Genomic DNA, 14,263 nt, shown 5'->3' on the forward strand with positions numbered 1-14,263 from the left:
TGTTTTGTGAATCACGAGAAAAAAAAAAATCTCCTGAATCAAATACTACAAAAGAACTTAAAACGAGCAGACACTTATGTATTTTGGGGGGAAAAAATGAGTAATACTTAGGACATTCCTATAAAAAGTGCATAAAGACAGGAAACCATGACTTCCTAAACTTCCAGAACTTTTTTCCAATTAATGTCAATCCAAAAAATTAATTTTTCGCCACAATTTTCACACACTTAATATTTTGGTGGCACAGAGTGCTCTGATGAACCAATGAATTAATTTAAAACACATTATAAGGAACAACTCTTTTTTTTTTTTCTCCAGACCAATTTTGTGCAATCACTTAGATATACTTTTGTTCAGAGTATTAAAAAGCTCAAGGCAACTCCTTAAAATATAGCCTACTCTAATAGGGGCTCTTTAACTTCACAGCAGGTAACTAGATTAAGTAAAGACAGACAGGACTAGACCAACACAAGCACATCACTACAACCATTTCACTTTAACCAAATGAAATTAAAAGAAATGTGCTTCTAATCAAAGTTAACTGAGTGATGTTTTACAGAGAGAGGGAAATATGACCAGTTTATGAGACTAAATTCAGTATGTAAAATGTTGAAGGCACTCTGGGCACCTGTACAGGAAGGAATAAAAGTCATTTTCTTTAAATATTCTCTAGACTGACAATGGTGACTTCTGGAAGGCCTTTAATATTCATGTCGGTATGTTATGCCACAATAATGGTTGCCATGATATGAATGTTTATCTGTTATTACCCAGTCTTGTCTCAAAGGGTAACAGGGCATTATGGGAATGTATTAAGGATAAGTATGTGAATTTTCACAGTAGATTGTGAGAAATTGCAGCACATTGTTGATATAACCAAGATCCCATCCACTAAGAATTACAAATTGGGTTTTAAAGCCATGAAATCCTGACTAATCAAGATAAATCCATCATTTAAAAAACAAAAACAAAACCGTAAACATCATCCCAAAAACAGGATCCATATTGTGGTAGGTTCTATCTTGTGTTTAAACAGCCAAAATGAGCTATGCATCATTCTTTTCAAATCCCAAATAAATATGCACTACTGTATACATATAGTCAAAATAAGCACTTACAAAGATGCCCTAAACGGATATGTGGAATTTGATATGCGTTCAATCCTAGCCTGAGTGGCTATCTTTATGAAGCTAAAAGGGATATGCTTTTTGGAATGGTCTGACATTAACATAAAAGGTGCCAGCCGTGCATTATTTTTAAGACTTTTAAGACGTTACCTGGGACAGGATAAGATAATAAGCAACACAACGCAAAGCCAGCAAAAACCAGCAGAAGACGGTCATAAACAGTGCTTTCCACTTTGTATGCAAGCAACTGGCTGTTGTTTTCGATTTTACAGGATGTTGGCAAGCGTAAAAACCAACAGATAAGATTTAAGCGCTTTTTGGAAAATTTTGCTCAAAGTCTCTTAAGAGGTTCTTAGTGCGTTTGCTTTAGTTATCTACAATAAAGCTTGTGCTTTAATTAAGGGTTTTCTGTCATTTCCTTATTACTCAATTTGGCTCATACATCAAACCCTCAAGTTTAAGACAGCAAATTGTGACTTAGTCATTATTGTTTTTCAAGAAAAAAAGGTTTTGGAAAAATGGGGATGACTATATTTTAGACTAAACACACAGTAAGAGGATATTACCATTATTTTAGATTTAAAAAAACCTAAAGCATTTGGCAGTTCGGAATTCAAATAAAAGCAGACACTCATTATGCAATGTGCATCTCTGAAATTGAGAAAGCTGCTTGCATAATTCATGCCATTTTTAAACACCATTGATAACAAACGACTGTTTCATGAAACAAAAAAGCACTTATTTTTCAATGAAGACTAGGAAGACCTGAATATATTTTCTTAAAAACAAAAACAAACAAAAAAACTAAATTAATAAAATCCACAAACAGTATAGAATACACACATATACTGACTTTAGAACAAGACTCATTCAATACACAGAACCAACACCGCTTTTCAGACTAATCTACCACGCATGATTTGTTGCAGTTACCGAGATGTGACTTCTGGTGTAGCTTCCTCTTCCAGCCCTTTGTCAAAGATCTCGAGAGGCTTTGCCATGCGCTCTACCACTGATTAGCCTGAGATGACTTGGAGACGGGACACTTCTACAGCTAACTGGAGAATGCGGACAAGATGTAGAGTGGAGGAAAGAAATTAGAGGGGTTGCTATAGGTGGTCCTGATTTAGTCTACCCCACGCCAACAACCGGATTCTAAACCTCTTCCTTGTCCCTGGCGAATACTGATGCACTGATTTTTATTTTATTTTTTTGTCCTGTTTGGAAAGAGAAGCTTTTGGTATTGCTGGGCCACTCAGGCCTGGCTGGAGGTGCACAGGGTGTGAGCATAGTCATGCAGTCTTTGGACACATCTGCCCTGCCTTTCTCCTCCTGAGGAGAAGACAACTAAGACAACCTATGGAAAACAAACCCCATGTTGGAGGCACACACTGGTCTGATCTGATAAATCATCCATCATCTTTATCACCATTATTATTATTATAATTATAATAATTATTAATATTATTGAACTACTATTTTTCTTTTTGTTAATAATTAATAATTGGCATGACACTCTTTCGCAAGTCACCCTTTTCACCCACAAGTTCGGGCTCTATTGGTCTACAAGAACCAAGACTAGTTTGCCTTGGATGTAGAAGTACTGTTGACACAGTTTTACCATTTAAAACAAAAGTAAAAATAACAAAACAAAAAAAAAAAACATTTATTTGGATATAGATAATATTTATATATATATGTATAATATATATATACGTATAGATTGGCAACTTTGTGCACCAGTCCAAGGTGCAATAGGAAATCTGTTTAAATGTTTTGGTGATGTAAATATGTTTAGTGTGAGGCTGAGAACTATTTGGGGTTATCCACACTGATTAGAGGGGCTGGCAAAGCCTGCTGAGAAGGTTCTGAGGTTTTGCCGTTGTTGGTGTTCATGCCATGACTTTCATCTTCCTGCAGCTCCACTTCCATCTTCCCAGCATTCTCTACACAACTGCTGTCAATGGGAGGGATATTCTCGGAGCCCACAGATTCTGCGGCATCGACAGCACCCTCCTTTTCCTCCGGGTTCAAGCCGGTACAAACAAAGTCCATTCCTCCATTAGTTTTTACGTCCCTGGCCTTAGGCAATTCCGCAGGCTCGGGCGTTTTCGCCGCATCCATGATCTCCTCACCAACTGTGGTTTTGGGCACTTCCGGGGCACTAACTCCCGATTCACCTGACGCAGCCTCAGGTGTGACTGCGGCTGCTGGCTCTGCCATTTCACCCACCTCTGGCTCTGCCTTCACTTCGGGAACTGCTACGGCGGCTGGTACTTGCACTCTAGGCTCGGTGGGACTCTCCTGCACACACACTTGTGTAGCATCCTTTGAGTCTTTGATGCTCCCTGACTCTGTGCAGTCCTGTTTGGAATCCTGTAGGATGATCGTCTCCATGGACTGAGTCAAGTTAAAGCTCTGGATGAGGTGGACCAGGTGTTTTACCTTGTCCAGAGAGGCCTGCATATCCTTCTGACGGGCAAGTATGCTGTTCTTGGTCTCCATACATTTCTGTTGAAAAAAAAGGAATACAGCATTTTATAACAAACCCAAACTAAAATCTTAGAAGAACTACGGTATAGCATGTAACAAGCCATACTGAATATTTGCAGGGATAAAATGAGAAAAAGCTGAATGTTCCTTTTAAAATTGTCTTTCTGTGGCAAAAACCCCTTCACAGACACGTAGAACAATTGTATAATTAATCTTGTATCCAGAAAAGCTCCAATTAAAGAGAAAAACAAGTAACACACTGTTATAGAGTTGCTGAGCTGTTTCACTCTCTGTTCTAGTTGTTCTCGTTCCAGCTTTAGTTCGGCACTCCATTTCATTAACTTCTGCTTCTCTTCTTCTTTTGCTGTTGGACAGGAACAAAACACTCATAAACTGAATGCACTAGAACATAGATGTATGCATTTGGTTATACACTTTTTTTACGCTTAAAATGTAAAATTGGAGTGCAAATTTCTACAACTGGAAATAAAAATATCTCTACCTTCTTTGTAAGCAATGTAGGAATGGACAATTGCTAGGGTTCCTGGCCATGGAATGGCCTCTTCTTTCTTCAGAATCTGTAAAAGAAATTATCTCAATAACAGAACAGTGCTGTGCCCACTTGACCACTGGAAAGCCCTAAAAGAAACTGAGATCAATTGTATATGGCAACAGTGATGAACAACAGAACTTTAATGGGAGTGCTTGATGCTGTCTTACACTTACATGATGGGTGGAAAAAAGGCACAATCAATACCGAACCATGTGAGAGCTTACAAAGGACGAAGCAGCCTTAATGCCTGAAGAAACTCATTTTGTTTAAGGGGAGAAAAATGTACACTTCATTTTTGGCAGGGAAAGGGGAGTCTGATCTCTCAGTTAATCTCCCATTTATAATGATATAAAAGTGTGTGTGTGCTTGAAAGGACTGAGTTCCAGTTAAAAGGAGACATCAATGGCCTGCGAGAGCAGTGGCCAAGGGCTCGTTGTGCTGCTATTATTTACCTGGTCTTGACATTTAGGACAGATCCACATGCCTTTGGGAATGTTTTTGAGGGGTGGGTCCAAGCAGTCGAGGTGGTAGACGCGCGAACATGTGTCACACATGAGCAACTGTCCACTGCGTCTGCACACAGTGCAGAAATCCTCATGGATGTCTCCCTGTCGGGAAGAACGGCAGGTGTCAGTACCACCGCCCCCTTCTTTTCCTGGACCAATCAAATGACAGCGGGAAAGGCGGGGAGGAGAAGAACTGACTGCTGATTGGAGGTATTTGTCTAGTGGCTCACTGGTGACTGGACTGTTCACTCAGTCAGGGCACTGGATATTTAGCTAGTAGTTTTATTATTATTACTATAATTGGGATTATTGGATTAATCACTATTGAAAATGTATCATCATTATAAGCAATGGGTATTTTGGCTTAAATGCTAAGATGGGGTGTAAGGATTTTAAAAATACTATACTATAATTACTTCAGGCCTGATATTTGTGTGGGAAGTAGAGAAAGACTGTTCACTTTGTAAGACTGCTGGCTCCATTTCAACAAATACAACAAATAAACACATGAATGACAGTGCTGGTAGGTCAGTCTTTCTCTTTCCAGGGTGGATGCTGGACTCTAACAGGAGTTACCTTGCTCCTGTACTTTTGAGGTGTACAGGATGAATGCAGTGAAGGGTTTTGGGGGGTAGGGGCAGCCTATGATGTAGAGGAACCTACTAAAACGGTAATAATAGTGGGGGCTTTCAACAACATGGTCGCCCAGACTTGGCAGGTGGCTACTTACATCCCCGGAGCTGGGGCTGGGCTGGGGGACAGAATGAGGGTGGACAGAGAGGGGAAAGCCCCCCGTGTCAGGCCGCTCAGGGGCTGGGGAGTCGGGAAGGCTGCTGGTGGGGGAGAGCAGGGGGTTGCAGCCCAGCTCCGGCACCGCTGTGCTGCTGGTGGTGGTGCTGTATTTGGGAGGGCGACCTGAGTGAAATGAGACAGACAAGAAAAGAAAAACAAAACAAAAAAACAAAACAAAAAAAACAAAAGGAACAGAAACATGGAGGAGGAGGAAAAAGGGAAAAGAAAGAAAAAAACGCAAAGATGAAATCAAATAATGGCATTTTCTGGTAGCAACATACCTTAGAAAGGGGATCCTCATTGGCTAGCATGGAAACATAGGAAAGGAGGGAGAGAGCGAAGGAGAAATGGAAGGGAGGGTCACAAAAAGCAGTTAGTGCAACGGACGACCACAGCAGCATGCAGGGAATTTGAAAAGCAATGAGCGAAAGAAAGAACGAAAGTCTAAACTGAAATCTAATCTCAAATCTCAATACATTTCTCAATACATTTCCCTGCAGGTGGCTCCTACAGGAACAAGCAATGCATCATGCCCTCTAAAATAAGCAAAACAATAAATATAACATCTAAAGGTAACATGACAACCAGAGAACCAACGGACAAACTCTCACTTAACACCTAATTCGACCAACTCACATCAGCGCTCAAGTCAGTGAGTAGAGTCCAAGTAAAGAACTTTCAACAGCAAGCCCAAATCATTGCTCAAATCTTTAAGGTGGTGTCCAAGTTGGGTCTTTTAAGGCCAAGCATAAGTCTTTAGGGTGAAAACCAAGTCAAGATCTTCAAGGTCAAATCAAGCTAAATCCATTATGTTTAAGCACAGCTCTAGAAATCACAAGATAATAACAAGATATTTTAAAAGAAAAAAAGAGTGCAAAGAGCACACAATAGACTCAAATCTGAAGTGAAGCAACACTGAGAGGACATATTTCTCCCTGTAAGCCTACTGACATTTTGGAGTCTTAAGTCATATGTTAACAAGTTAAGTCCAAAACAAGCCACATTCTCTGGAAACTATACAAACTGGGGAAGAGGTTCCTTAACCACCACTTTTATAGGCCAATTTTTAGGTCTACTCAAATGATGTAGGTTTGCAGAGAGATCAAACCCCAGTAAAGACACAAAGAAGAATTGCAAGAGAAAGCGGAGAGGTGTCTATTAGCTGGTACATAGAAGCTGCAGGGCTACAATACATCAACTTAAGCAACTAAGACAGGCAGGTACAGACCTCTCTTCCTGGTGCCTTGATGCAGTGGAGTGTTCAAGTAAGTGACGGCACTCTTTTTCCTCTGAGATATGTAAGAGAAATCAGAATGTTAGGGCCAAGTTGCAAGTACAATCTAAGCTCTCAAAATCAGACCAAACGGAGGAGGGAACTACAGAACAATTTGTTTGTACCTCAGGTTCAAACACTGCTCCACTGTACACTGGGTTGGCTGTTGTTCTCCTCTTACGTTCTTGTCTTCTACTCTGAATCTCTGGAGAGCAATGACATCCCATGCACCTCTGGTTAAAAAACATCCTGTACTTTTAACTTTAATTTAATGGAAATCCACAGTGCAGAATTGACACCAGTGAGACTTACCTTCAAGATGGTCATGTGTGACCAACCCAAGAGACACCATAAAGGCAAGTTTCTGAAGGAAGAAAATGTATTAGTTTATTATTTAGGCTTCAGGCAAAATTTGTCAGACATGATGGTTTTGTTAACTCTGTGACGTTACCAGTACCTGTGGGCTCTCCTCTCGTTTGACCTTAGCTGGAGGAGGAGGAAGAGGAGGAGAGCATGAGGGTGGTGTACTCGTGACCACCTGTTCTGGTCCTCCCTGTGGTTTCACAGTCTGATGCAGAGAACAAGAAACAAGATAAGCAACCCAGGCAAGCTGTTTGATTCTTAGTGCAAGAACAAAAGTTAAACCTATCCTGTCAGATAAAAAAAAAAAAAAAAAAGACTTGTCTGAAAAATGTTGCATGTCTGGAGCAAACAAAACAAGCTAATACAAACGGGTGCGCTCACCTTCAAGTCTGAGTTAAGGTTGCTGATCTTAAGTGTCTGGGCAGGACTGATGACAATGCCTGTGACTTGCGTGGTGCCACTCGTGACTGCAGTCGTGGTCTTGTCAATGGTGGCACACTGCTGTCCGTTCACGATGTGCACCTGGTGAATGGGCCCAGCAGAGGCAGGCAAAGATGGCGTCAGCTTGGTGGTGAGCATCAGAGGCCGCTGGATTAGAGGAGCCGCCACCATGGGAGGAGGAGGAGCTGGAGCGATGGGCACATTGATGGGCATGGGGGGTTTTGGTCGAACCTGTGCAATGGTGGAATGGGGTTAGGTGAGAAAGAAGACAGAGGTTTGCCAAACCAACCGATCATGAAAGCCACTCTGGTTCCATGCCACTAACATCCATGCTGTTTTGTGTTAAGAGGCAACCTCAGCCATAAGTAATGCTAACACTGAGATCTGGTTCACCCCTCTGTGACTAGTTTAAAAGTGGATGAAAATGTGTGCAGGGCTCAATTTAGGAACATCAAACCAACCAAGAGTAGGAGTGGGAAACTCTGGCCTACAATGTTCATCAGTTTAGCTCCCACCCTGATCAAACTCACCTGCCTATAACTTTCTAGTAATCCCAAAGACCTTGATTAGTTGTTGAGGTGTTTGATTGGGGCTGGACCAAAGCTCTGCAGGACAGTGGACTTTGAGGACCAGAGTTGCCCACATAAGAAAGTTAAGGTGCGTTCACACTTGTAGTTTGTATCTCTTAGTAACTATACATTTGGTCCTGGTCTGCTTAGCGTTTACACTGCCATTTTTGACAGCGAACCTAAAGATACTGAACCTGAAGGCATAGTGATGCTTTCACAACCTGATTGGTCTTTGAATGACATGTTTTGTGAGGGAACTTAATGAACACCCCAAACAATAGGTGTGTTTGTCTTAAAGCAGCGCTGCGCAGACCGATCGGTGTATCACATCAATGTACCCATTCTCCGATCGGTCTGCTCAGCACCACTTTAAGTCAAATACACCTAATGCCGTCTGCTGGACTAAGCGCTCTGTTGCGTGTACATATGATTTTTTTTTATGTACTGCAAACTCACAAAGAGCTTATAAATGGCATTTTACCTACTCGTTGCTACACATTTGCCCTTTTTTTTGGATAAACCACACATTCCTTCACTTCAATAACTGTCTGGTTTGGTTCAGCTACAAAACCAGACATCATAAGACTACAGGGAATGTTTCGGACTGCTGAAAGGATTATTGGTACTCCCCTGCCCACCCTTCAAAAACTGTATACATCCAGAGTGAGGAAAAGGGCTCAGTAAATCAATCTTGATACTTCAGGTAATGTTTAGGACTTCTTTGAACTTTTGCCATCTGGCCGGCGCTTCAGGGCCGCAAATACCAGGACAGTCAGGCACAAGAACAGTTTCTTCCCCCAGGCAATCTACCTCATGAACAGTTAAATGTTCCCCACTCATGCAATAAAAATGTGCAATATCCTTATATTTATTTGTTACCCCTTCATCCTTGTACATCCCTGCATCTTACTCAATTCTATTCCATTATCATTTATAGCACAATTGTTCATACACTTAATTATCTGCAAAGGTTTTTTTTTTTTGACTGTGTTGTTGTCTCTGTGTACTGGAAACTTATGTCACTAAAACAAATTCCTTGTATGCGCAAGCATTCTTGGCAATAAAGCTCTTTCTGATTCTGATTCCTCATCGTCAAGTCATGTCGCATAGCATTGCATCTTGTCATTACATCCTGTTTTTGCTTTGTTTAGAAGTATTTGGTCCATGTTGCTTTCTTATTTCATTCAAACCGCACCAGAGTTCATTTGTAAGTGGACCAAGACACATTCTTTTAGGGGTCTCGGTCCACTTGTTTGGTGCGCACCAGGGTTCGGATGGCAGCGTTCAAACTTATTCAAATGAACCAGAGTAAAAGAGCAATCTCACCAAAGTTTGTTTTAATTGAACCAAACGTGACAAGTGTGAACACACCCTAAGTCAAACAAGTTTGGAACGATATAAGGGTAAGTAAATGTTGGGTTCAAGTGGATTCATCTGAGCTCACTTTAGCATTACATAGCTTTTTGAGGTAAAAGGTGATATATTGTCAGTCTTTAAGGGCGTGGGGGTTAATGACAAGGTCAGCCAAAGCAATATCAAAGAACAAAAGCAGAAATAAAGCTGCAACTGAAGCAACAGCATTGTTACAAAGGAAAACACCGTGACACCGTGTCTACACCAGACATAAGCAATGAACATATAGAAGTTAGTTCAGTTTTTATACCAATGGACTTCTGTTGAGTTATTCACCCAAATGTTAAAACATCTGTTGTTGAAGGGGTCATGCACCCAAGCCGTTGAGTGATGGCACTTATGGGTCACTTCCAGTATAGACACGGTGCTTAAGGGAGCTTACACACTAGATAAAGCTGTAATGGAGCATTTGACAGACAGGAATGCATTTATGGCTTGTTTCCACAGAGCGGTACGGGTCAGTACAGTATAGTACGGTATGGTATGATATGATTTTGGACCGAACACCCTGATCCAGCTTGCATTTCCACCGCCAACAGTACCCTTACTTGATAGGCGTGGTGTATGCCGGTAAGTAGCGATCGACGAGAAAGTGCGACAAACTTAAATGTCAGCTTTAATGAACAATAATATCCATTATAAAAGTAGAAGAGGCTTATATAATAGGAAATAAAGACAAAAGCAAACAATTCAGTCAAACGTATGCTACAAAGTCAGTGCTGTGCTATGGTTAAGTTCAAAATAAATATATAAAGTTAAACATAACTTACAAATAATAGATTCATGAGACCACGAATGCCTGTTAAATAAACCCAAAATAAATTGTATCTCCTGTTTAATCACTACAGAGGCATCAGAGCCAGCAGCAAATGTCGGAAGGACTAGCTGGCCTGGATCTCCGAAATCGGCATAGCAAATTTTAAAATCTTTATAAATAAACCTAACAATTGAGTTTTAAACAATTACATTCTCAACGGAAAAACTCCTAAAACTACATTTCATGACACAATTACAGTAATATTTTGAAAATTATGCGGGATTTTGGGAAATGAAGTTTTACAAGTCCACGAGGACAGACAAGAACGCATATTGAGAAACGACTATTGTCTGTCTGAAAATAAAATTATAAAATACATTATTTTTTTTTGTGTTTGCACACTCTGATGTAGATAAGCCCAACACTCATGGAAAGCAGAGTGGAACGAGTGAAGGAGAAGCTTTATGCCCTTGTATTAGGCAAAAGTAATGATTCTAGTCAACCAATCAACGTTCTGCAGTGAGTTTAGCTCCACCCTTGTATATTAGCTCCGCCCAATGGAAGGGTACCAAAAAAATGGTATCCTACGGTTCGCTATTTATGTACCATTCACAACTAATGACAATGGAAACAGACATAATTGCGTACCATACTGAACCATACCACTCGGTGGAAACAAGCCATTAGAGAGTATAGACAGAAGCAGGTCAGTTTAAAACAAAGCAGTACTACATTGGACAGAATTTTCATTGGTCAACAGATGCCTAGGTCAGAGTGGAAAGCAAAAGTTCTAGGTTGCATTACTAAGCATCACTTTCACAAACCGTTTTTAACTGTTTTTTTAAATATTTTTTTTAACAACACATTATCCCCAACTGATATCAACAGACTTGTAGCACAAAGCGTCAAATCTAGTGTGTAAGCACTCTAAAGCAAAGAGAAAAAAATGGGACTAAACAGTATCACAGCAACAGCCATTGCTGGGAAGGAGAAGGTGAGCGTCAGTTTTATTATAAGGAAAAAAGCAGAATTTGGGTGTGGAACAGTGATGTCTTGAAGTTTGGGTGATTGTGTTTGAGCAATTTTAGTTCCCATGTTTAAAAATATCTTGATTTAGAATGTCTCTGTAAGCAAATGCTTTACAGACACAAGGCCTCTGAAACTAGGTTGTGTGTCCCTCTGGTGGCGTCAGTGTGGAACTGCACATACATAAGGGGAGGGGGCAGGTCTAACAGAGACGCACCTGTGGCTGAAAGGTGGGTCGAGGCGTCAATCTAGGAGGAGGGACAAACTGGGGAACTTTGATAGGCTGGGCAGAGGTGGTGGCGGCCTGCACCTGTGACAAAACCAGCCTTTTATTGGGCACTCAGCAGGTGAAATGGAGAAATTCACAACATTTAGAGGAAATTATCCTCTATCTGGTTTCATCACAGAAGTATGTCACCATACACCCCAGCCAAGCACATCATTATCAGAAAGGAAGTCATTTCAAATCTTCATACTAACTGGAGACATAAACATCCTGTTCTAAACACATCAAAGAAAAGTGGGTCTGACTATGATTATTCTACAGCAAGCTATGCAAAAACACAGACTGGCATTTCTACTTCAGTTTAACATTGTTATTTTTTAAGCTAAATGGAAACACTAAGTTAAGAGGAAGAATCTTTAGGGATTTAGAGATTTACTCACAACAATAACATTCTTGGACACAATCCGTGTGCCGGCATCTGTGTCCTGATTGGGTAGCTTGCCGGCCACCTGAAGATTGATTGGTGTGCTCTGGGAGTCGGAATTGATGCCGGGTCTCGGGGGGTTGCTGATGGCAGTGACCATGGCGACTGTGGGGCGTTGTGTTGCCATGGAAGCAGGCATGGTGGAGGTGGCAGCTTTCAGCACGAGAGGTAGAGTCTTTGCAGTTATGACCGGCGTCACGGTGAGAGTCTTCTAGTCGAGGAGGTGGGAGGTAGGTTGATTGAAGGAAGCAGAGGATGAGGAGACACAAAAGATGTTAAAGTGCTTTTGACTTGATTTTTCTGCTGTTACTGTGTACAAATTATCAGTCGATATAAGAAAAATGGTCTGTCCTTGTCTTTCATCAAAATTTTTAACTTGTCTTTTTTCCATTGTTGTTACCAAGAGAGCAAGTGATGTTAGATAACGTTAACCAATCACAAATTAGCTATAGAGACATTGTTTAAACAAAGTCACATTGCAGGTTTGGATCAATTCTTGTATGTAACACCCAAAAGTCATCAATTAATATTAACAATCAATTAATGGCAATTAATCATATATATATATCTTAAATATATACATGTATGTGTGTTTATTTATATATAAATATACACAGTACACACATCTTATGTAAACACAAATGCTTATTTTGGATATGAATAATTGATTTGACAGCACTGCATAGTATACATTTTTCCAGTTGAATAGTTTAACTTATAAATGCACTACATTACAGAAATAACTGTATTAAATGAATATATAATGAATTAAAATATTCAATATAAAATGAATTTAGTCCCACTCCATAATTCTTTTCTGTTGAATATTCGGTTTCTCTTAGAATTGTGCCACATCACAAAACAAAAAGGTTGCAAATGCCACTACATGTGGATTTTATTTATATTAATAGTTCAATAGTTTGTAAATTCTATGAAAAATAGTAAATACTATGTTAAATAGCAACACATTCACTCTAGTTGGTCTTCTTCCCTCATCACCGAGAAAAAAAATTAAAATACAAAAGAAGTTAAAAACAGGCTGAGATTGTACATTACTGGCAATATAAACACTCTTATAAGATTCTAAGGTCACTCTGCCCTTATTTTTCACAAACTCAAAGCTTATTTCAGGGACAAAGATTTGTGTCTTTGCAATTACAGAGTGTGCCTTTAGAATAGAGCACCGCTGACGAGTCAGGGCAATTGTTTTTCAATAAACCTTTTGGGTAAACTAGCTAATCGGGTCATTTTTTTGCAGCGGTACAGGAATCGAATTCATGTCTCACCAGTGTTAAGTAAATATTCCGCTGCAAATCACCTCCGAGTATAGTGCTGTTCTACACATTTTGTCTAGAAACTGTGTGGTGTTCAGGGTGTGACGCGGTACCTGTGGCGCCCCCTGGTTGTGTGGAGGCCCTGTGGGCGGCTGTGAAGGGGGACAAGCGGGTGTCAGCAGCACAGTTTTACCATCTGCTGTTGCAGGGAGCATCTGTGGCTTCAAGTCGGGCTCCTGTTTGACCAGCAACTCCTTCCTCAACTGCTCCACCACTTTTTTCTGAGAGAGGGAGAGAAATTATCAGGAAATCATACATCCATTCGCAGTCACATTTTGAGGAAATGATGATTACAGAAAAACAAATTGTTAGGAAACACACATACGCACTTTTTCCAAGAAATAAATATGAAAAGACCCCCCCCCCATCTCATCTTTTCAATGTTCTGTTTATATCTGGCTGCAGCGGTTTCTAATAATAGATTATTAGTCACCAAACTCCCTGGTTTTCTTTGTTCTGGGTGTGAAGCTAAGCCGTGGCTTTTATTCAGTCAGCCTTAAAAGACCCTTCAGGTGCGAGACCATCTTAACAACACTGGAAATGCTTTTATAAAGGCCCACTGAGCGCTACACACATACATACACGCAGAGAAAAACGTGATTGAAATTCATCTCACACACTCTGCTGCCTCAGAGTCCTCTGGAGCCAAAGCGCACCACTGAGAGTGCAACCACACACACATATTCCTCAACAAAGCCCTAGCGCTAAGCACAACATCAAATGAAAGTCTCTTCCTCAAAATGAATTTTGACAAAACTAGTTTTCTCTTTAAGCGGATGATCAATCACATAGTAGCGGCTTTAGACTCAAAAGCATAAAGTTTACATACGCAACAGACCACCGTGTCAGCTGAGGGCCTCACATCGAGGCTAAAATCACATAAATATAAAGTCGCGGCTTTAGACT

General features: G+C 40.5%; 1 protein-coding gene across 6 annotated transcripts; it reads right to left on the reverse strand.

Annotated features, from left to right (window-relative positions):
- Nucleotides 1-211: 211 nt before the first annotated feature.
- On the reverse strand, nt 212-14,160 carry LOC109091536 (PHD finger protein 21A-like). 6 transcript variants are annotated; one of them, XM_042752589.1, is made up of 13 exons: nt 13,411-14,160; nt 11,980-12,234; nt 11,531-11,623; nt 7,489-7,779; nt 7,202-7,312; nt 7,057-7,108; nt 6,870-6,949; nt 6,700-6,760; nt 5,753-5,775; nt 4,626-4,781; nt 4,123-4,198; nt 3,881-3,984; nt 212-3,638 (listed from the first exon to the last, which is right to left on the reverse strand). In XM_042752589.1, exons 1-13 carry the CDS (start codon nt 13,510-13,512, stop codon nt 2,940-2,942), a joined length of 2,103 nt encoding a protein of 700 aa, XP_042608523.1. In that variant the 5' UTR covers nt 13,513-14,160; the 3' UTR covers nt 212-2,939. The 6 variants fall into 6 exon arrangements, with proteins under 6 accessions (XP_042608523.1, XP_042608520.1, XP_042608519.1 ...); XM_042752586.1 differs by lacking the exon at nt 5,753-5,775 and adding an exon at nt 5,410-5,594 and having other exon boundaries at nt 11,980-12,231; nt 13,411-13,672; XM_042752585.1 differs by lacking the exon at nt 5,753-5,775 and adding an exon at nt 5,410-5,594 and having other exon boundaries at nt 13,411-13,671.
- Nucleotides 14,161-14,263: the final 103 nt, after the last annotated feature.

Source organism: Cyprinus carpio, chromosome B25 (genome assembly GCF_018340385.1).
Source record: "Cyprinus carpio isolate SPL01 chromosome B25, ASM1834038v1, whole genome shotgun sequence".
NCBI classification, from domain to species: Eukaryota; Metazoa; Chordata; class Actinopteri; order Cypriniformes; family Cyprinidae; genus Cyprinus; species Cyprinus carpio.

Coding starts and splice junctions, on each gene's coding strand:
- LOC109091536 (XM_042752585.1), bottom strand. CDS start 13,512: ATGCTCCCTGCAACAGCAGATGGTAAAACTGTGCTGCTGACACCCGCT. Junction 7,313..7,488: donor ACCTTAACTCAGACTTGAAG/GTGAGCGCACCC, acceptor TCTCTGCATCAG/ACTGTGAAACCACAGGGAGG. Junction 7,109..7,201: donor AACGAGAGGAGAGCCCACAG/GTACTGGTAACG, acceptor TTCTTCCTTCAG/AAACTTGCCTTTATGGTGTC.